Here is a 20887-nt window from a genome sequence, read left to right as displayed (position 1 = left end):
AAAAAAAAAAAAAAAAAAAAAAAAAAAAAAAAAAAAAAGATTTACATCCTTAAGTGACTGAGAGCACTCTGTAAAACAAACTTCCACATCTCTTGAGGGCCAGGGAGAGAACTCACCTTCATGCACCAGTTTAAAACTAACAGGAATTGGTCACAATTTTTTTTTGAGATGGAGTCTTGCTCTGTTGCCAGGCTGGAGTGCAGTGGCGCGATCTTGCCTCACTGCAACCTCCGCCTCCCGGGTTCAAGCAATTATCCTGCCTCAGCTTCCCGAGTAGCTGGAACTACAGGTGAGAGCCACCACGCCCAGCTAATTTTTGTATTTTAGTAGAGATGGGGTTTCACCATGTTGGCCAGAATGGTCTCGATCTCTTGACCTCATGATCCACCAGCCTCGGCTTCCCAAAATGCTGGGATTACAGGCGTGAGCCACCGCGACCAGCCGGTCACAATTTTTTTTTTTTTGAGTCGGAGTTTTGCTCTTGTTGCCCAGGCTGGAGTGCAATGGCATGATATGGGCTCACTACAACCTCCCCTTCCTGGGTTCAAGAGATTCTGCTGCCTCAGACTCCAGAGTAGCTGGGATTACAGATGTGTACCAACACACCTGGATAATTATTTTTTTGGTATTTTTAGTAGAGGTGGGGTTTCACCATGTTGTGCAGGCTGGTCTCAAACCCCTGACCTCAAGTGGTCCACCCGCCTCGGCCTCCCGAAGTGTTGGGATTACAGGCATGAGCCACTGCACCTGGCCCTCGTCACAAATTTAAGGAGAAAAAAGGGTCCGAATTACAAACAATGGGAAGCAGCAATTTTAAAAGCATGCTGTGTAATTTAGGACAAAAAATTAAACCAGAGGAGGAAGGGAGCCAAACTGCCGATACCGGGACCCGGATCCCATGCTGTGAAGCGAGGCCAGAGAAGGCAGTTTTCCTTCTTTTCCCCTGAAACCCGAATCTCTCGCCTCTTTAGAAAGGGAACGGGGTTAGAATCAACAACTCAAGTTTTTAAGAAAAAAGAACAAATTAGGAGAGGAGGTGATTACAAAAGTTGTTTGTCAGAGTTAGGCTTGGTGGCTCACGCCTCTAATCCCAACGTCTGGAAGGCCGAGGCAGATAGAGCACTTGAATCTAGGAGTTTGAGACCACCCTGGACGACATAATGAGACCCGTCTCTACTAAACATTTTAAAAATTAGCTGAGATTGGTAGCCCACGCCTGTAGTCCCAGCTAGTCAGAAGGCTGAGGTGGGAGGATTAATTGAGCCTGAGAGGTCAAGGGTGCAGTGAGCCAAGATCATACCACTGTAATCCAGCCTGGGTAACAGAACAACACTACTGTCTTTAAAAAAAAAAAAAAAGTTGTCAAGAATTCTCATTGGTTTACAGAAATTATATTGACAGTGATTGCCTATAAACTGTTAAACTATAGGGTATGAGTTATCTAGTATATGACAACATTAAGAGGTTAATTTACAGCTACTTTGGCCACACTCTATCTAGAGTCTATACAGCAGGTGGATTACTTAGTTCGAGGTGGGGGAGGGCGTAGGATGTGCCTGCTCTCACATTTCACTGCCTCTCTGGATGTGATACTCTTTTTTTTGAGACAGGGTCTTACTCTGTTGCCCAGGCTGGAGTGCAGTGGTGCAATCACAGCTCACTGCAACCTGGACCTCCTGGGCTCAAGTGACCCTCCCCCACCTCAACTTCCCGAGTAGCTGGAACTACTAGTGTGCCACCATGCCCAGCTGATTCTACTTTTTGTAGAGATGACGTCTTGCTGTGTTGCCCAGGCAAGCACCTTCTATATATATCTATATATATCTACACACATATAGATATATATTATTTTTTAATTAAAAAAGAGACAGGGCCAGGCGAGGTGGCTCACGCCTGTAATCCCAGCACTTTGGGAGGCTGAGGTAGGTGGATTACCTGAGGTCAGGAGTTCGAGGTCAGCCTGGCCAACATGGTGAAACTCTGTCTCTACTAAAAATACAAAAAAATTAGCTGGGCGTGGTGGCAGGTGCCTGTAATCGAGGCTACTCAGGAGGTTGAGACAGAAAAATCGCTTGAATTTGGGAGGCAGAGGTTGCAGTGAGCCAAGATTGCACCATTGCACTACAGTCTGGGTGACAAGAGCAAAACTCCATTTCAAAAAGTGAAAAAAATAGTAATAATAAAAGCTTCTCAGTTGACTGAATTCCTCTCTTCCGTAAACCTTGATAACTATATGCACTTTCTCAGCCCGCTTTTCTTTATGTTGACATGATTTCTGCCAAGAATAACGTAAAGCTTCATGGACTGGAAAGTTTAAATTCTTTCTCTAGCCTCTGTTTTTTTTTTTTTTTTTTTTTTTGAGACGGAGTCTCGCTCTGTCGCCCAGGCTGGAGTGCAGTGGAGCGATCTCGGCTCACTGCAAGCTCCGCCTCCTGGGTTCACGCCATTCTCCTGCCTCAGCCTCCCGATTAGCTGGGACTACAGGCGCCCGCCACCACGCCCAGCTAATTTTTTCTATTTTTTAGTAGAGACAGGGTTTCACTGTGTTAGCCAGGATGGTCTCGAGCTCCTGACCTCGTGATCTGCCCACCTCGGCCTCCCAGAGTGCTGGGATTACAGGCGTGAGCCACCGCACCTGGCCTGTTTTGTTTTTAGACAGGGTCTCACTCTATCTCCCAGGCTGGAGTGCAGCTGCACAATCACAGCTCACACCTCAAACTCCTGGGCTCAAGTGATCCTCCACCTCAGCCTCCCAAATAGCTGGGATTACAAGGTATGAACGCCATGCCTGGCTTCTTATTTCAGATAAACAAAAGATTAATAATTGCTTATTTCTTAGGTTTTCACTATAAGGTTACTAAAAGTTAAAATTCTAACATATGGTAACTCAAAGTTGAGATAAGCAGCAAAACAGTTCTATATGTAGAATACATAAGAAAACTAAGATGTGTTTTGGTAAGGAAGGTTATAAGAAAAACACAAGGATGTGGTTTTGTCAAAGGAAAAAGTGATTTTGACTAGTTCAGAGGTTATTTAAAAGTGATATTAAGTTGAACAAAAGATGGCAAAGAAAAAAATGAATACAGAAAGTTGGGAAAAGGAAGTGAATGGGACAATTCTAAGAGGTTATAAAAGATTTATGGAAATCTTGTGTGGTCAAAGCTGACTGAGACTGGATGGATCTGTTTAAAAGATTTTACTACAATTAATAGTAATACACTGATGTAACTGGTTTTCTCTTTTCAATAAGATTTCATGTAGTATTAATAAGAGATAATAAAATATTTTGTCAATTATCTTTTGAGTAAGTTGAAAAAAAAAAAAGAGATATTCTGTTGGCCTCATGCCGCTCATGCCGTTTTCATTATGTCTTCTGACTGTTGAGAAAACTGAGTCTCAGGCAGGCCGTGGTGGTGCACGCCTGTGGTCCCAGCTACCAAGGAGGCTGAGGTGGAAAGATCACCTAAGCCTGGTGGTTAAGGCTGCAGTGAGCCCTGACTGCACCACTGCCTGAGCAATGGAGTGAGACCCTGTCTCAAAAAACTCCCCCAAAAACCCCAACCCCCAAAACCAGAGTCTTCTATCAAAAGATAAAGGTTTTTGCTTTTTGAAACCTTTGAATTATTAATTTGATTAAATGAATAACTTAGTGATCTTATTTTGATATCAAGTGTTTTAAACCTCTGATATTTGACATACTTCCTAAAATCAAATTTTAAATTCTAAAGTAGTCTTTTTTACTTCAATTTTTTTTTTTTTTTTTTTTTTTTTTTTGAGACAGAGTCTCGCTCTGTTGCCCAGACTGGAGTGCAGTGGTACAATCTCAGCTCACTGCAATCTCCATCTCCTAGGTTCAAGCAATTCTCTGCCTCAGCCTCCCGAGCAGCTGGGATTGCAGGCGCCCACCACCACGCCTAGCTAATTTTTGTATTTTTAGTAGAAAGGGGGTTTTAACATCTTGGCCAGACTAGTCTTCAACTCCTGACCTCGTGATCTACCCGCCTTGGCCTCCCAAAGTGGGATTACAGGCCTGAGCCACTGTGCTTGGCCTAAAGTATACTTTTTTTTGGTTTGAGACAGAGTCTCACTCTGTCGCCCAGGCTGGAGTGCAGTGGTGAGATCTCAGCTCACTGCAAGCTCTGCCTCCTGGGTTCATGCCATTCTCCTGCCTCAGGCTCCCGAGTAGCTGGGACTACAGGAGCCTGCCACCACACGTAATTTTTTTTTTTTTTTTTTTTTTTTGAGACGGAGTCTCGCTCTGTCGCCCAGGCTGGAGTGCAGTGGCCGGATCTCAGCTCACTGCAAGCTCCGCCTCCCGGGTTTACACCATTCTCCTGCCTCAGCCTCCCAAGTAGCTGGGACTACAGCCGCCCACCACCTCGCCTGGCTAGTTTTTTGTATTTTTTAGTAGAGACGGGGTTTCACGGTGTTAGCCAGGATGGTCTCGATCTCCTGACCTCGTGATCTGCCCGTCTCAGCCTCCCAAAGTGCTGGGATTACAGGCTTGAGCCACCGCGCCCGGCCTTTTTTTGTATTTTTAGTAGCAGTGGGGTTTCACCATGTTAGACAGGATGGTCTCGATCTCCCGACCTCGTGATCCTCCTGCCTCGGCCTCCCAAAGTGCTGGGATTATAGGCATGAGCCACTGCGCCCAGCCTAAAGTATACTTTTGTAAGCAAAATTGAAACACTAGACCAGGTGTGGTGGCTCATTCCTGCAATCCCAGCACTCTGGAAGGTTTGAGAATCCTCTGAGCTCCGGAGTTCCAGAACAGCCTGGGCAACACGGCAAAACCCTGTCTTTTATTTATTTATTTATTTATTTATTTATTTTTTATTTATTTGTCACCAAATCTGAACGAAACCTGAAAATGGTTATTATTGTCACCCATCCACTAGGTATAATTATGGTTGCTTAAACTGTGGTTCATTCATTCAACCACAAACATTTGTGAATGCCCAACAGTGTTCTTGCCTGGCAGCCTCTATGAGACTGAGCCCCTCATTCCCCCAAACTGGAAGGGCTGACTGTGTCATCTCCCAGAATCCAATTTCGCTTTCCCTGGCCCTAGCTAGTCAAGCCCTGAGTTTGTGATGTTACCTCCTGCCTCTGCCGTCCCCTCCTAACTCTGGCAATCAGTAATCCTGTCTCCATTAGTGCATGTGTGACCCTGTCCTCCGAGCCCCTTCTCGACACGGCAGCTAGAATAGAGCGCTCGAGAACATCAACCACATTCCTGCTCCAAGTCATTCAAGGAAGAAATCCAATCCAAACCATCGCACGGCTTCAACAGGTTCTTGCAGCATGGGCACAGAACTCACGCTGCTCTCTAAGGCCCCCAGGCCCAGTGTGACCTGGCTTTGTCCCTCCCCATACCACCTGCACCCCAGACACAGTGGCCTCCACATCAGGCCTGTTTTGTCAACTGCAGACTACGTGAGACATGCACACGGTATCTGACACACAGAACATCCACATAACCAGCATGCAGAATCCTGAGTCACAGCACCCCCAGGTCACGAAACCTGACACTGCTAACCATGGCTGTCCTCTCCCAAGAGGTAGCCAGTGCTCTAGTGTTTGGAGTAATTAGTCCACCATAGTTTTTGGTAATTTCATGACTTCTCTATGGCATCCTAAATGGTAGTATGGTTGTGCTGTGTGGCCTCATATCGAGGGAACTGTACTTACAGCTTCTCATTTCACTCAACATTATGTCTGTGAGAGTTCTCCATGAGGCGGCAGTCTGTTCGTCTTCACTGTGGTATGAACACAGCAGTGAACACATAGCTACTGCTTGCCTCCTGCTTGCCCCGCCCCCCCGGGACATGCAGGAGAACCTCTCAGCTATTTGCTGGCTTGCATGGGAGGCACAACTTCAATTTTGCTAGATTCTGCCAAACTCTTTTCCAAAGTAATTTAACAGTTATGCTCTCCGGAGTGGTGGGTAGGGACTCCCGTCACTCCACGCCTTCCTCCAGCAGGAGAGAGGGAGGGCTCACCGGCCACAAACCCATGAAACAGCAGCACCTCCCCTGGTCTTGCTATGGGGCTCCTTGGTCAGGCTGAATTTGTAGTTTATTGGTCAAAAGCTTGCTGTGGGATCCTAATCTTTCGCCTTTGTTTTTTTGTTTGGTTTTGGGAGAAAGGATCTCTCTGTTGCTTAGGCTGGAGTGAGGTGGCGTAAGCATAGCTCACTGAAGCTTCAAACTCCTGAGTTCAAGGGATTCTCCTGTATCAATTTCCTGAGTAGCTGGGACTACAGGCATGTGTCACCATGTCTGGCTAATTTTTTCTTTTTTTTTTTTTGAGATGGAGTCTCACTGTCAGCCAGGCTGGAGTGCAGTGGCCCAATCTCAGCTCACTGCAAGCTCTGCCTCCCGGGTTCATGCCATTCTCCTGCCTCAGCCTCCCGAATAGCTGGGACTACAGGCGCCCACCACCACGCTTGGCTAATTTTTTGTATTTTTCGTAGAGACGGGGTTTCACCGTGTTAGCCAGGGTGGTTTCGATCTCCTGGCCTCGTGATCCGCCCGTCTCGGCCTCCCAAAGTGCTGGGATTACAGACGTGAGCCACCGCACCTGGCCCACGCCTGGCTAATTTTTAATTTTTCTGTAGAATTGTGGTCTGTGTTGTTCAGGTCGGTCTCAAACTCCTGGCTTCAAGCAATCCCCTCGCCTTGGTCTCCTAAAGCACTGGGATTACAGGCATGAGCCACTATGGCCAGTCCTTGACAGTTTTATGATACTAACCCTTCCTATCTTTGGATAATGAATCTCTGTGATTTAGACCTTCTTTAATGTTTTCCAGTAAAGTTTCATAGTCTTTTGTATACAAGTCTTATGCAACTTTTGTCACATTTATCTGTGGATACTGCAGAGATTTTGGTGCTATTATAAACGCTTTTAATTTGAGCTACATTTTAATTATTTGTGGTGTGGGTGTAGAGAAAAATAAGTTTTTTTTTTTTTTTAATTAAAAAAAAAAAACAGGGTCTCGCTGTTGCCCAAGCTGGAGTGCAGTGGTGCCATCTTGGCTCACTGTAGCCTTGATCTCCTGGGCTCAAGGGATCCTGCCACTTCAGCCTCCTGAGTAGGTGGGACCACAGGTGCACGTCACCACACCTGGCTAATTATTTTATTTTTTGTAGAGTCAGTATCTCGCTATGTTGCTCAGGTTGGTCTCCAATTCCCGGGCTCAAGTGATCTTTCCACCTTAGCCTCACAAAATGTTGAAATTACAGGCGTGAGCCACCGTGCTCTGTTTAAAAACAAAAAACAAAAGCAAATAACTTCTGTACTGATCCTACACAGTTAGCCCCTTGCTGTCAGTTCTTTTATATTTCCTATGTAGACAATTAGATCACCTGTAAAACTGAGCTTTAGTTCCTCTTTTCTATTCCTTTAGCCTAGGAATTACAATTTAAGGTTGAATGTAAAATACTTTTTTTTTTTTGAATCTACTGATCCATGATCTACTGAACCATGATCGTATGACTCTTTTTAATATATTAATGTAGCAACTAACATAAGTGGATTTTCTAGATGGGTGCGGGGGCTCACACCTGTAATTCTGGCACTTTGGGAGGCTGAGGTGGGCAGATCACTTGAGGCCAGGAGTTCGAGAACAGCCTGGGCAATGTGGCGAAATCCCGTCTCTACGAAAAGAAGAAGAAAAAAAATTAGCCAGGCATGGTGGCACGTGCCTATAGTCCCAGCTACTTGGAGGGCTGAGGTGGGAGGACTGCTGGAGCCTGGGGAGGTCAAGGCTGCAGTGAACAGTGATTGTGTCATGGCACTCAAGCCTAGGTGACAGAGTGAGACCCTGTCAGAAGGGAGGGAGGAAGGAGGATTTTTTTTTTTTTGAGACGGAGTGTCTCTCTGTTGCCCAGGCTGGAGTACAATGGCGCAATCTTTGTTCACTGCAACCTCTGCCTCCCAGGTTCAAGTGATTCTCCTGCCTCAGCCTCCCGAGTAGCTGGGATTACAGGCATGCGCTACGACGCCTGGCTAATTTTGTATTTTTAGTAGAGACGGGGTTTCCCCATGTTGGTCAGGCTGGTCTCAAACTCCCAACCTCAGGTGATCCGCCCGCCTCAGCCTCCAAAGTGCTGGGATTATAGGCGTGAGCCACCACGCCTGGCCAATAAAGTAAATTTTCTAATATGAAACACTATTTGCGTTCCTGGGATAAACCAATTTGATCATGGTATACTGCTTTCTAAAATACACTGCTGCTGGATTTGGTATATTAATTTGTTTGTTTGTTTTTTTTTAATTACAACGATGTAGGTATGATAATATTTTTGAGATGGGAGTCTTGCTCTAGTTGCCCAGGCTCGAGTGCAATGGCATGATCTTGGCTCACTGCAACCTCTGCCTCCTGGGTTCAAGCGATTCTCCTGGAGCCTCAGCCTCCTGGGAAATATTTTCTTTAGGATTTTTGCATCTAATATGAGCGAGACAAACCTGTGATTTTTCCTTTTATCTGGTATTGTTTTGGGCAGATTTTGGTATCAAAATTTTACTTGTCTTGTAAGACAAAGTAGGGAGTATTCACTTGTGTGTGTGCTGTCTCACTCATTTAAATTCACTGGTAGAGTCTGCTCACGACTGGATAATTCATTCTTTGAAAGTCTGAAAGTTTGGTAGAATTCACGGTAAAACTGTTAAAATGTAGTTTTCTCACTGAGACTTACAGCTATTGTTTTCATTTCTTTAGTAGTTATTGGACCATTCAGGCTATTTTTACCTTGGGTTGATTTTGCATTTCATAGTTTTAAAGTCAATTGTAATGAAGTTGTTCCCAGTGTTCTCTTATTTTAATCTCTCCAGTATCTGTAGTTATTTCCTCCTTTTCACTTATATATTTACAAAATTAAAAAAAAAAATTTTTTTTTTTGAGACAGGGCTCTTGTCACCCAGGTTGGAGGGTAGATGCACAATCTTGGTTCACTGCAACCTCCACCTCTCGGGCTCAAGCCATCCTCCCACCTCAGCCTCCTGAGTAGCTGGGACTATAGGCGCATGCCACCACGTCTGGCTAATTTTTTTGTATTTTTTGTAGAGACAGGATTTCATCATGTTGCCCAGGCTGGTCTTGAACTGACCTCAAGTGGCTTCCCAACGTGCTGGGATTACAGGCATGAGCCACAGCACCCAGCCAAAACTGTTTTTATTTTTTTGTTCTTTAATTACAGACATTTTCAAACCCACACAAAAACAGATAGTACAGTATAATGAACATAGCCATCACCTGACTTTGATAATTATCAACATCCTAATTCTTCTTCCATCTAATTATGCTATATTTTGTGTCTTTTTTCCCCTATTATTCTTAATCTGTCTCCTAAAGATTTGGTGTTTTCAATCAATCAAATTTTAGCTTTGTTGATCTTCTCTACCAAGTCTTTGTTTTCTATTTAATTATCTCCCTTATCTCCTTCTTTATATATTCTTTGGGTTTATTCTGTTGTTCTGTTCCTAATTTCTCAAGGGAAATCTTTAACTCATTATGTTCCAGGATTTTTAAAAACGAATTTAGGCAATTATAGCCTTATATAAACAGCTCTAAAAAGTTAACTTTTTTCGGCATCCCACAGGTTTCCATATGCACTGTTTTAATTATCTTTTAGTTCTATGTATTTAAAAATTTTGACTCTCTGGGTATGGTGGTTCACACCTGTAATCCCAGCACTTTGGGAGGCTGAGGCGGGTGGATCACCTGAGGTCAGGAGTTCAAGACTAGCCTGACCAACATGGTGAAACCTCATTTTTACTAAAAATAAAAAAAATTAGCTGGGCATGGTGGTGGGCGCCTGTAATCCCAGCTACTTGGAAGGCTGAGGCAAGAGAATCACCTGAACGCGGGAGGCGGAGGTTGCGGTGAGTGGAGATCACACCACTGCACTCCAGTGTGGACAACAGACTGAAACTCTGTCTCAAACAAAAAAAAAAAAAAAAAAAAGACTGGTTTCTTACTTGACTCATGAGTTATTTAAACTTCTATACTTTTAGATTTCCAAATATTCTGTGATTTAAAAATTGATTTATAATAAATCTCTGATTAAAATATATTGTGGTTAAAGAACACTATCTATTCTTTGGGGAAAAAAAATTTTTTTTTCAGACAGGGTCTTGCTCTGTTGCCTAGGCTCGAGTGCAGTGGCGTGATCATAGTTCACCGCAACCTCAAACTCCTAGGTTCAAGTGATCCTCTGGCCTCAGTCTCCTGAGTAGCTTGGACTACAGGTGCATGCCTACCTCATCTTTTTTTTTTTTTTTTTTTTTTGAGACAAAGTATCTCTCTGTCACCCAGGCTGGAGTGCAGTAGTGTGATCTCGGCTCACTGCAACCTCTGCCTCCCAGGTTCAAGCGATTCTCCTGCCTCAGTCTCCTGAGTAGCTGGGACTACAAGCACTCATCACCATGCCCAGCTAATTTTTGTATTTTTAGTAGAGATGGGGTTTCACTATGTTGGCCAGGCTGGTCTCGAACTCCTGACCTCAAGTGATCTGTCTTGGCCTCCCAAAGTGCTGGGATTACAGGCGTGAGCCACCAGGTGCAGCCTCTAGTCCAGTTTTGTTGTTTTTATTATAATACAAATAAATGCTTAATCACACCTGTAATCTCAGCACTTTGAGAGGCCGAGGTGGGTGGATCATTTAAAGTCAAGAGTTTGAGACCTGCCTGGCCAGCAGAGTAAAACCCCATTTCCACTAAAAATACAAAAATTAGCCAGGCGTGGTGGCGGGCCCCTGTAATCCTAGTTAGTCAGGAGGCTGAGGCAGGAGAATTGCTTGAACCTGGGAGGTGGGGATTGCAGTGAGCCAAGATCACACCATTGCACTCCAGCCTGGGCGACAGAGACTCCATCTCAAAAAATAAAAAAATGAAATAAATAGGCCGGGTGTGGTGGCTCACGCCTGTAATCACAGCACTTTGGGAGGCTAAGGCAGGTGCATCACCTGAGGTCAGGAGTTTGAGACCAGTCTGGTCAACATGGTGAAACCCCATCTTTACTAAAATACAAAAATCAGCTAGGTGTGGTGGCGGGTGCCTGTAATCCCAGCTACTCCGGAGGCTGAGGCAGGAGAATTGCTTGCACCCGAGAGGCAGAGGTTGCAGTGAGCTGAGATGGTGCCACTGCACTCCAACCTGGGTGACAGAGCGAGATTCCCTCTCAAAAATAAAATAAAATAAAACAAAATTTTGTTACCATTAATTCACACAGTAGATAAAACATTATAGAACATAGCACTGATAAAATTTGCCCATCAGGAAAACAGCAAGTATCTAAAATGCTACTTTTCTTCTTAAAAGCATACTGCTCCAGTGTGTTCAACCATCAGCATATGTGAGGGTCACCCGGAAGGCTTTCAATAACAGATGCCGGCCCCCTTCCCAGAATCTGATCCAGCAGGTCTAGGGAGGGGCCTGTATCCCCCCGGAGACGCTGCTGGCCCAGGACACCTTGAGAGTCACCGCCTCGGTGGGGAGGGGTGGGGGGAAGCCACTGCTATCAACTATTTTTCTAGCATGTGAGGGGGAGGAGAAGTGAGACTGTGAGTGCTGGGAGTGGGGGAGGGGTGTGTGTGGCTGGCCTGTCCTGCTACAAGGCTCTTCAGTAGCCAGGTTGCATGGCTTGCTTGATGTAACTTCGTCTAAGATAACTAGAAGTGCCGTGGAAAGACAGAAAACCAAACATGTATGGCAAGCACACAATCACCACGGTTTCAGACACACAGCCTCCACATTTACCTTTTGAAATACTCCACTTCCCTCTCTGTCTCATCCATATCCACACTGTCTAGGTCAATATCTTTAGGTAGAAAGACATCATCTGTAAAATAAAAGAGAAGCAGCAAGTCAAATTACAGTAGCAGGCTATCTTATCAGAACAGAAGAAATCATTTGGCTTCGCTCAATTTAAACAACTTCAAAAATTGTAAACGTTTTTCTAAAATGAGATTTTACAGAAGGCCAAAGGAGGACAGATCTCTGGTATGTTTATGAACATCCAGGTCTGACCTGGAAACTGCAGAACTCACATGTCCGCTAAGCAAAGCAACCGTGGCTTCAGGTCCCATTAGAAGACATGTCTGCTAGAACCTAGACTCCCCATGTGACTGGTCATTACATGACAGGCAGCCCATCAGAGAGCCCTTTAGCAAGAACATTCCCAGAAATCTAAACTGCATGCAAGCCCAGGGACTGCCCAAAGTTTCTGCTGGTGTCAGGCAGAGCATAGCTGCCAGCAGAAGCTATCCAGAGGGCAGGCCCATATTAAGGAAAGTGCTGTCCCTCGAATGTGCCCTTGACAGGAAGAGGACCCAGATATCAACCCTACAGGAAGGCGGTTCTCCCAGGCATTCATCTCACCCATATGACATCCAGAGATTTCATCAAAACTTTTCTTTTCTTTTCTTTTAGATGAAGTCTCACTCTGTCACCCAGGCATGATCTCGGCTCACTGCAACCTCCGTCTCCCAGGCTCAAGCAATCCTCCTGCCTCAGCCTCCTGAATAGCTGGGATCACAGATGCACACCACCAGGCCTGTGTAATTTTTATACTTTTTGGTAGAGACAGGGTTTCACCATGTTACCCAGGCTGGTCTTGAATTCCTGGGTTCAAATGATCCACCCACCTCGGCCTCTCAAAGTGCTAGAATTACACGTGTGAGCCACTGTGCCTGGTCAAACACTTTCAAGTTGTTCCAAACAAAAACCAAGGCTACATTTCATGCTGCAATTACACAACCATCTTTGAAAACAGGCAGGATAGCAGGGAAATCATTAAGGATTACTCAATTTCCTAGACTCTCAGGCAAGTTTGAGAATTTCTACTCCTCTGTTCTGTTCGGGTCACTCATCTAATTCAATCTTGAGCACCTTCCCGGGGCCTTATCTGAGCCTTGAGTATCAAAGTGACTCCAGCAGCACATATCTGGGCTGGGATGGGGTGGGGGATGCAGTGCACCTAGCATCCAGCCCCATCAATGTGAACAAAGAGGACAGGAACCACTGACATTTCTTTGTTAAAGGTGAGTCTCCATTTCCCCGCAGTCCTCAACGCGGGACAATTTTTCAGAACCTTTAATAAACACTCCATTTCTTTCTACCACTGGGGAATTGCCATGGTAGCATAAGGCATGTTTTACCTGCATAATAGCTAATATTTTTTTTGTTTGTTTGTTTGAGACAGAGTCTCGCTCTGTCGCCCAGGCTGGAGTGCAGTGGCCGGATCTCAGCTCACTGCAAGCTCCGCCTCCTGGGTTTACGCCATTCTCCTGCCTCAGCCTCCCGAGTAGCTGGGACTACAGGCGCCCGCCACCTCGCCCGGCTAGTTTTTTTGCATTTTTAGTAGAGACAGGGTTTCACCGTGTTAGCCAGGATGGTCTCGATCTCCTGACCTCGTGATCCGCCCGTCTCGGCCTCCCAAAGTGCTGGGATTACAGGCTTGAGCCACCGCGCCTGGCCAATAGCTAATATTTTTGACGACTCACACAGCACCAGGCAAGTGCTTTCAAATGTGTTTGTTCACAGAAATGTCACTTACAAGTCTCCTCTAAGGACCTGCTCTATGACAGCCTTGGCTACTCGGATCCCAACTGTATCCCTGAGGGCACACAGCGGGGCGGAGGCCACAGTCACTGGTGCCACTGGGGACTGGGTGGTTTAGGAATGAAGGCTGGGTGTGCTCAGGGAACGGCCTGGGAAAGTCAACCTTCAGTAACCTACACTTAGGAGGAAGGGAAAGATTAGGTTAAAGGAAACGCAGTCAATGGCTCAATCCTGGCACAGAATAGCGGATGTGACTGGAGAGTGAGGACAGCCCCCAGCCACAGCAGGCTCCACATGTTTGTACAGAGAGGTGCTTCAGGGTATGGGAAAGCATTCTGAGTCTCCATTTTTAAAAACTCAAGCAGCAGAAAGCAAGCACAGAACACTGTCCACTGACCCAGGAAACTGATGCACAAGCAAGGGTGAGAGGAGGCCGGAGCATTTCCAGATGTACAAAAAGTGAAGATCTAAGAAAGCATGATGTCAGCAGCCACCCACAAGAAGTTCTAGAAGAAAACAGCTCCAACTTGAGAAGGAAACAGAGCTGGCATGCCTGCTGGAAGTGCTGTCATAATAAAGAGATTTCTAATAATATTCTCTTTTCCTGACTAGAGCTAGAATAATCAGTCTATAAAATCTTGGTGTAAGAAAAATATGAAACACAACTTTAACCAATTTGGTATCAGGAAGAAATTTTTTACAACCACCACACTATATTAAACAGGAGAAATCAGTTGATCCAAGGATTTTATATCCAACCAAACTATCTGTTCATTGACAATACAACAGGCCAAAGCTTACTTCTCCAGAGCTCAGGGAATTCTGTGGCCCTACTCAAGGCCACTGCCTGAGGATGAGCTTCACCAACCTGAAGACTCCTGGGAACACTCAGCAGAAGCAAGCGGGAGCCCTGTTGTAGTAAACTGTGTACTTAAGAATATCGTGTGTTCTGACAGAGCAGAAACAACACAAATGAAAAATGGGGCTGGGTGCGGTGGCTCACGCCTGTAATCCCAGCACTTTGGGAGGCCGAGGAGGGCAGATCACGAGGTAAGGAGATTGAGACCACGGTGAAACCCCGTCTCTAATAAAAATACAAAAAATTAGCCAGGCGTGGTGGTGGGCGCCTGTAGTCCCAGCTACTCGGGAGGCTGAGGTAGAAGAATGGCATGAACCCGGGAGGCGGAGCTTGCAGTGAGCTGAGATCCGGCCACTGCACTCCAGCCTGGGCGACAGAGCGAGACTCCATCTCAAAAAAAAAAATTAAAAAATAAATAAAAAAATAAATAAATAAATGGGAAGAGGAGAGGCACGGAGACAGGAAAAGAGCAAAACACAAAGAATGGAATCCACTCACTGCCTGCTGTGGAGGCAATGAGTGGGTGTCAGAGGACCTCCTAATGCCAACACAGCAGGACACGAGGGGGTACACAGGGAACTCAGACCCCAGGAGCATGAGTGGGGTATGCAAGTCTATAGGAATGCACTAGGAGAAAAGCACCAATTTTCCTAATACCTCAATTTTTTAAAAATTTTCTGATATGGAGTCTTGCTCTATTGCCAAGCTGGAGTTCAGTGGCATGATCTCAGCTCACTGCAACCTTCACCTCCTGGGTTCAAGCGATTCTTCTGCCTCAGCCTCCCGAAAGCTGGGACTACAGGTACACGCCACCACGCCCAGCTAACTTTTGTATTTGTACCAGAGACGGGGTTTTCACCATGTTGGCCAGGATGGTCTTGATCTCCTGACCTCATGCTCTGCCCGCCTCGGCCTCCCAAAGTGCTGGGATTACAGGTGTGAGCCACCGTGCCTGGCCATTTTTTTTTTTTTTTTCTTTTTTGAGGCAGTCTAGCTCTGTTACCCAGGCTGGAGTGCAGTGGCACAATCTCAGCTCACTGCAACCTCCACGTCCTGGGTTCAAGCAGTTCTCCTGCCTCAGCCTCCCAAATAGCTAAGATTACAGGTATGCACCATGATGCCCGGCTGATTTTTGTATTTTTTAGTAGAGACGGGGTTTCACCATGTTGGCCAGGCTGGTTTTGAACTCTTGACCTCAGGTGATCTGCCTGCCTCAGCCTCCCAAAGTGCTGGGATTACGGGCGTGAGCCACGCCTGGCCCCAAAATATTTTTAGAAATTAAAAAGCAAAAAAACCCACAACCCACCCACACACACACACGAAAAACACACAGTAAATATAAAATACAGAAATTATAAAATAATGACAGGGTTGAGACCAACCACATAGTTATATCACTAAGTGTGAATGGGCTTAACTGACTGAAGAGAAGATTTTCAATTTGGCTCACAAAGCAAACCTCAGGTGTGCTTCACACAGGAGAACGACCTAAACCCAAGGCACTCAGGAAAAGGCTGGAAACAAAGGGCCAAGGACAAGGCTGCCTCATCAGGCAAATGGGCCGAAGAGAGCAGGGGCAGCAATCACAATGCAGACAGAGCAGGACTCAGGCCACAGGCACAAAGCACAACCAGAAGGTGGCCGCTTCTCAACACAAAAAGCCACAAATAACTAAGAGTATATCACAGGAATGTGCACCAAACCACACAGAAACAGGAAATGCAAGAAAAACAGAAACGTATTAATAATAAGCCATAAGGCCGGGCACGGTGGCTCACGCCTGTAATCCCAGCACTTTGGGAGGTCAAGGCGGGCGGATCACGAGGTCAGGAGATCGAGAACATTCTGGCTAACATGGTAAAACCCTGTCTCTACCAAAAATACAAAAATTTAGCCGGGCGAGGTGGTGGGCGCCTGTAGTCCCAGCTACTTGGGAGGCTGAGGCAGGAGACTGGCGTGAACCCGGGAGGCGGAGTTTGCAGTGAGCCGAGATCGTGCCACTGCACTCCAGCCTGGGAGACAGAATGAAACTCTATCTCAGAAAAAAAAAATAGTAATAATAAAATAATAATAATAGTAATAAGAAGCCACAGAAGACAGGCCATGAGGACACAAAATAAGGATATACAGAAGACCTAAACAACAGAATTAATGTATCATGGAGGTGTATACATGTATGTATCTCCATATGTAAATACACATGTACATATATACACACTCACAGTGAACTCTATACCAAGACCCAAGAAAATACACTTCTATCAAGTACACATGGAGGAGTTACAAAAGCTGACATACACTGGGCCTCAGAAAGTATCAATAGGTTTTGCAAAACAGAAAAACAATATTCTCTGATCGCAATGAAAAAAACCTATAAATTATTAACAATAAAAAAGTTTCTCCTACCTGGAAACTTAAAAGCTGCCTATTACACTATCGAGTGAAAGAAAAAAACACATGGAAATCACAGAATTTCTTTTTTTTGGAGATGGAGTCTCACTCTGTCTCCCAGGCTGGAGTGCAGTGGCACAATCTCAGCTCACCGCAACCTCTGCCTCCCAAGTTCAAGCGATTCTCCTGCCTCAGCCTCCCCAGTAGCTGGGACTACAGGCACGTGCCACCACACCCAGCTAATTTTTGTATTTTTAGTAGTAAATACGGGGTTTCTGAACTCCTGACCTCAAGAGATCGGCCTGCTTCGGCCTCCCAAAGTGCTGGGATTACAGGCATGAGCCATGGCGCCCAGCCCAGAATTTCTTTAAAAAAATAATGGGGCCGGGCGCGGTGGCTCAAGCCTGTAATCCCAGCACTTTGGGAGGCCGAGATGGGCGGATCACGAGGTCAGGAGATCGAGACCATCCTGGCGAACACAGTGAAACCCCGTCTCTACTAAGAAATACAAAAAATAGCCGGGCGAGATGGCGGGCGCCTGTAGTCCCAGCTACTCGGGAGGCTGAGGCCGGAGAATGGCGTGAACCCGGGAGGCGGAGCTTGCAGTGAGCAGAGATCCGGCCACTGCACTCCAGCCTGGGCTACAGAGCGAGACTCCGTCTCAAAAAAAAAAAAAAAAAAAAAAAAAAAAAAAAAAAAAATGGAGGCTGGGGGTGGTGGCTCACACCAGTAATCTCAGCACTTTAGGAGGCCAAGGCAGGTGGATCACATGAGGTCAGGAGTTCAAGACCAGCCTGACCAATATGGTGAAACTTCGTCTCTACTAAAAATACAAAAATTAGCCGGGCGTGGTGGCGCATGCCTGTAATCCCAGGTACTCGGGAGGCTGAGACAGGAGAACTGCTTGAACCCAGCAGGCCGAGGTTGTAGTGAGCTGAGATCGTGCCACTGCACTCCAGTCCGGGTGACAGAAAGAGACTCCATCTCAAAAACAAATCAAACAAAACTTTGTTTATCTATCAGACTCTATGGGATATGGCTAAGAAAAAGATCAGAGGAAAGTTCCATGTGCTGAACACTTTTATCAATAAACGTGGAAGAAAAAAACAAAATGAACTAAATTTCTAAATTAAAAAGTTAGAAAAAACCCCAACAAAGTAAAACCAAAGAAAACACAGAAAGAAAATAAAGACGAAAGCAGAAATTAACGAGGTAGGCTGGGCACGGTGGTTTATGCCTGTAATCCTGCACTTTGGGAGGCCTAGGTGGGCGGATGGCTTGAGCCCAGGAGTTTGAGACCAGGCTGGGCAATCTGGCGAAATGCTGTTCCTACAAACACTACAAAAAAAATTAGCTGAGTGTGATGGTGCCCACCTGTGGTACCAGCTACTTGAGAAGGTGGCGGGGGAAGATCACCTGAGCCTGGGGAAGTTAAGGCTGCAGTGAGCCGTGATTGTGCCACTGCACTCCAGCCTGGGCAATGAGTGAGACTCTGTCTTAAAATAAAAAATAAAAAAGAAAGAAAGGAGGTAAAGAAAAACAGTAGGCTGGGTGCGGTGGCTCCCACCTGTAATCCCAGCACTTTGGGAGGCCAAGGCGGCTGGATCACGAGGTCAGGAGATGGAGACCATCCTGGCTAACATGGTGAAACTCCGTCTCTACTAAAAATACAAAAAAGTTACCAGGCGTGGTGGCGGGCACCTGTAGTCCCAGTTACTGGGGAGGCTGAGGCAGGAGAATGGCGTGAACCCGGGAGGCGGAGCTCAGTGAGCTGAGATGGCACCACTGCACTTCAGCCTGGGCAACAGAGCGAGACTCCATCTCGGAAACAAAAAAAAAAAAAAGAAAAACAGTAAACCTAAATAATAAATTAATAAGATTTTAAGAAACTAACAAAATACACAAACCATTAACTTAGGCAAAACAGGGAGAAAGGAAAAATATACAAACTAAGAAATGACAGGTGAAAATAGTCATTGCAAAGAAATTTAAAACTATGATGAGCCTACCTTGCACACATCTATGTAAATAAATTTGAAAATCTAGTTGAAAAGAATAATTTACTACAGAAAGATGGTTTACCATAATTAACCTCACTAGAGATAGAATAATTTCCAGAGAGGAGAGAAGACTGCTAGCAAGGACCACAGAAAACACACCAAGTTCACGGGGCCTGCAAAGGGATTTCTATCAAACCTTTAAAGCCTGGATGGTCCCAGAGTGAACTGTTCCAGATCACTGAAAATGTAGAGATGGGTTTTCACCATGTTGGCCAGGCTGGTCTCAAACGCCTGACCTCGTGATCTGCACCCCCCTCAGCTTTCCAAAATGCTGGGATTACAGGCATGAGCCACCGTGCCCAGCCAAAAACTTCCTAATTCTTTTTATGAGGCAAGTATAATATTGACACTCAAAGATAATACAGACAGAACAAAAACGGAAGTCACAGATCCATCTCTCCTAAAAATAATATAAGTGTAAATATATTAAATAGTGTAAACAGATTCCAAAACAAAAGAATATACCACAATCAAGTGAGCTTTATTGCAGGAATTCAAGTTCAGTTCATACTTAAAAATCAAATAACATAAAACACCATATTAATACGTCTAAGAAGAAACATCATGGTTATCTCCACAGATGCTAGAAAACCTTTAAAGTTTAACACCCATTCCTAACGAAAAACACTCAAGAGATGAGGAATCGCTGGATATTTTTTTAACATTAAATTTTTTTAATGTGGCCAATTTCAAATAATTATCTTATAATATATAAACCTAAAGCCAACATCTTACTTAATGTGGAAACACCAGAGACATTTCTGTTAAGATCAGAAAAGATGCAGTTAAGTAAAAGAAAACAATTAGAGGCATAAGAATTGAAAAAGTAGAGGTAAAGCTTTCTCTATTTGTACACATATGTAATAGAATGCCTGGAAAACCCCAGAGAATCAACAGTAAGACTCAAACAATAGAACAATTCAGTAAAGTAGAAGATATAAACCTAACATATAGGCAGGGCGAGGTGGCTAACATCTGTAATTCTAGCACTTTGGGAGGTCAAGGAGGGCAGATCACTTGAGGTCAGGAGTTTGAGACCTGCCTAGCCAACATGGTGAAACCCCATCTCTACCAAAAATACAAAAACCAGCTGGGCGTGGTGGTGTGCGCCTATAGTCCACCTACTTGGGAGGCCAAGGCAGGAGAATAGCTTGAACCCAGAAGGCGGAGGCTGCAGTGAGCCAAGATCGCACCATTGTGCTCCAGCCTGGGTGACAAGAGTGAAACTCCATCTCAAAAAATAAATAAAAATAAAAATAAATAAAAATAATAAAATAAACATACAGCCGGGCGTGGTGGCTCACACCTGTAATCCCAGAACTTTGGGAGGCCAAGATGGGTGGATCGCCTGAGGTCAGGAGTTCGAGACCAACTTGACCAACATGGTAAAACTCTGTCTCTACTAAATATAAAAAATTAGTTGGGCGTGGTTTTGCTTGCCTGTAATTCTAGCTACTTGGGAGGCTGAGGCAGCAGAATCACTTGAACCTGGGAGGCAGAGGTTGCAGTGAGCCAAGAATGCACCACTGCACTCCAGTCTGGGCAACGAGTGAAACTCCATCTCAAAATCAATCAATCAATCATACATATATAAATCAATAGCTTTCACACACAAATAACCGGGTAGGGCAGCACTATCCAACAGAAATACAATCTGAGACTGGGCGCAGTGGCTCATGCCTGTAATCCCAGCACTTTGGGAGGCTAAGGTTGGAGGATCACTTGAAGTCAGGAGTTCGAGACTAGCCTGGCCAACATAGTAAAACCTGGTCTCTACTGAAAATACAAAAATTAAATGAGTGTACTGGTGTGGCACCTATAATTCCAGCTACTCGAGAGGGTGGGGCATGAGAACTGCTTGAACCCGAGAGGTGGAGTTGAACCTGGGAGGTAGAGGCCGCAGTGAGACGGAGGTTGCAGTGAGCCGAGATTGCGCCACTGCACTCCCGCCTGGGTGATGGAGTGAGACTCTGCCTCGAAAGAAAGAACGAAAGAAAGAAAGAGAGAGAGAGAG

The 20887-nt window shown here is 45.3% G+C and overlaps 1 protein-coding gene across 5 annotated transcripts in view; it reads right to left on the bottom strand.

Moving 5' to 3' along the window:
• Positions 1-20887, bottom strand: part of FAM193A (family with sequence similarity 193 member A) — a 138720-nt gene that overhangs the window by 6589 nt on the left and 111244 nt on the right. For 3 of the 5 annotated variants that reach the window (XM_025386199.1, XM_025386201.1, XM_025386202.1), the window contains one exon: positions 11761-11842. In XM_025386199.1, coding sequence (XP_025241984.1) covers positions 11761-11842 — 82 coding nt within the window. Of the gene's footprint in view, positions 1-7565; positions 7659-11760; positions 11843-20313; positions 20412-20887 lie in introns of all 5 variants that reach the window. The other 2 variants (XM_025386200.1, XM_025386203.1) reach the window with 2 other exon arrangements.

This window comes from Theropithecus gelada, chromosome 5 (assembly GCF_003255815.1).
Source record: "Theropithecus gelada isolate Dixy chromosome 5, Tgel_1.0, whole genome shotgun sequence".
NCBI classification, from domain to species: domain Eukaryota; kingdom Metazoa; phylum Chordata; class Mammalia; order Primates; family Cercopithecidae; genus Theropithecus; species Theropithecus gelada.
Note: the sequence above shows the minus strand (reverse complement) of the source record. Positions and strands in the feature narration are given on the sequence as shown.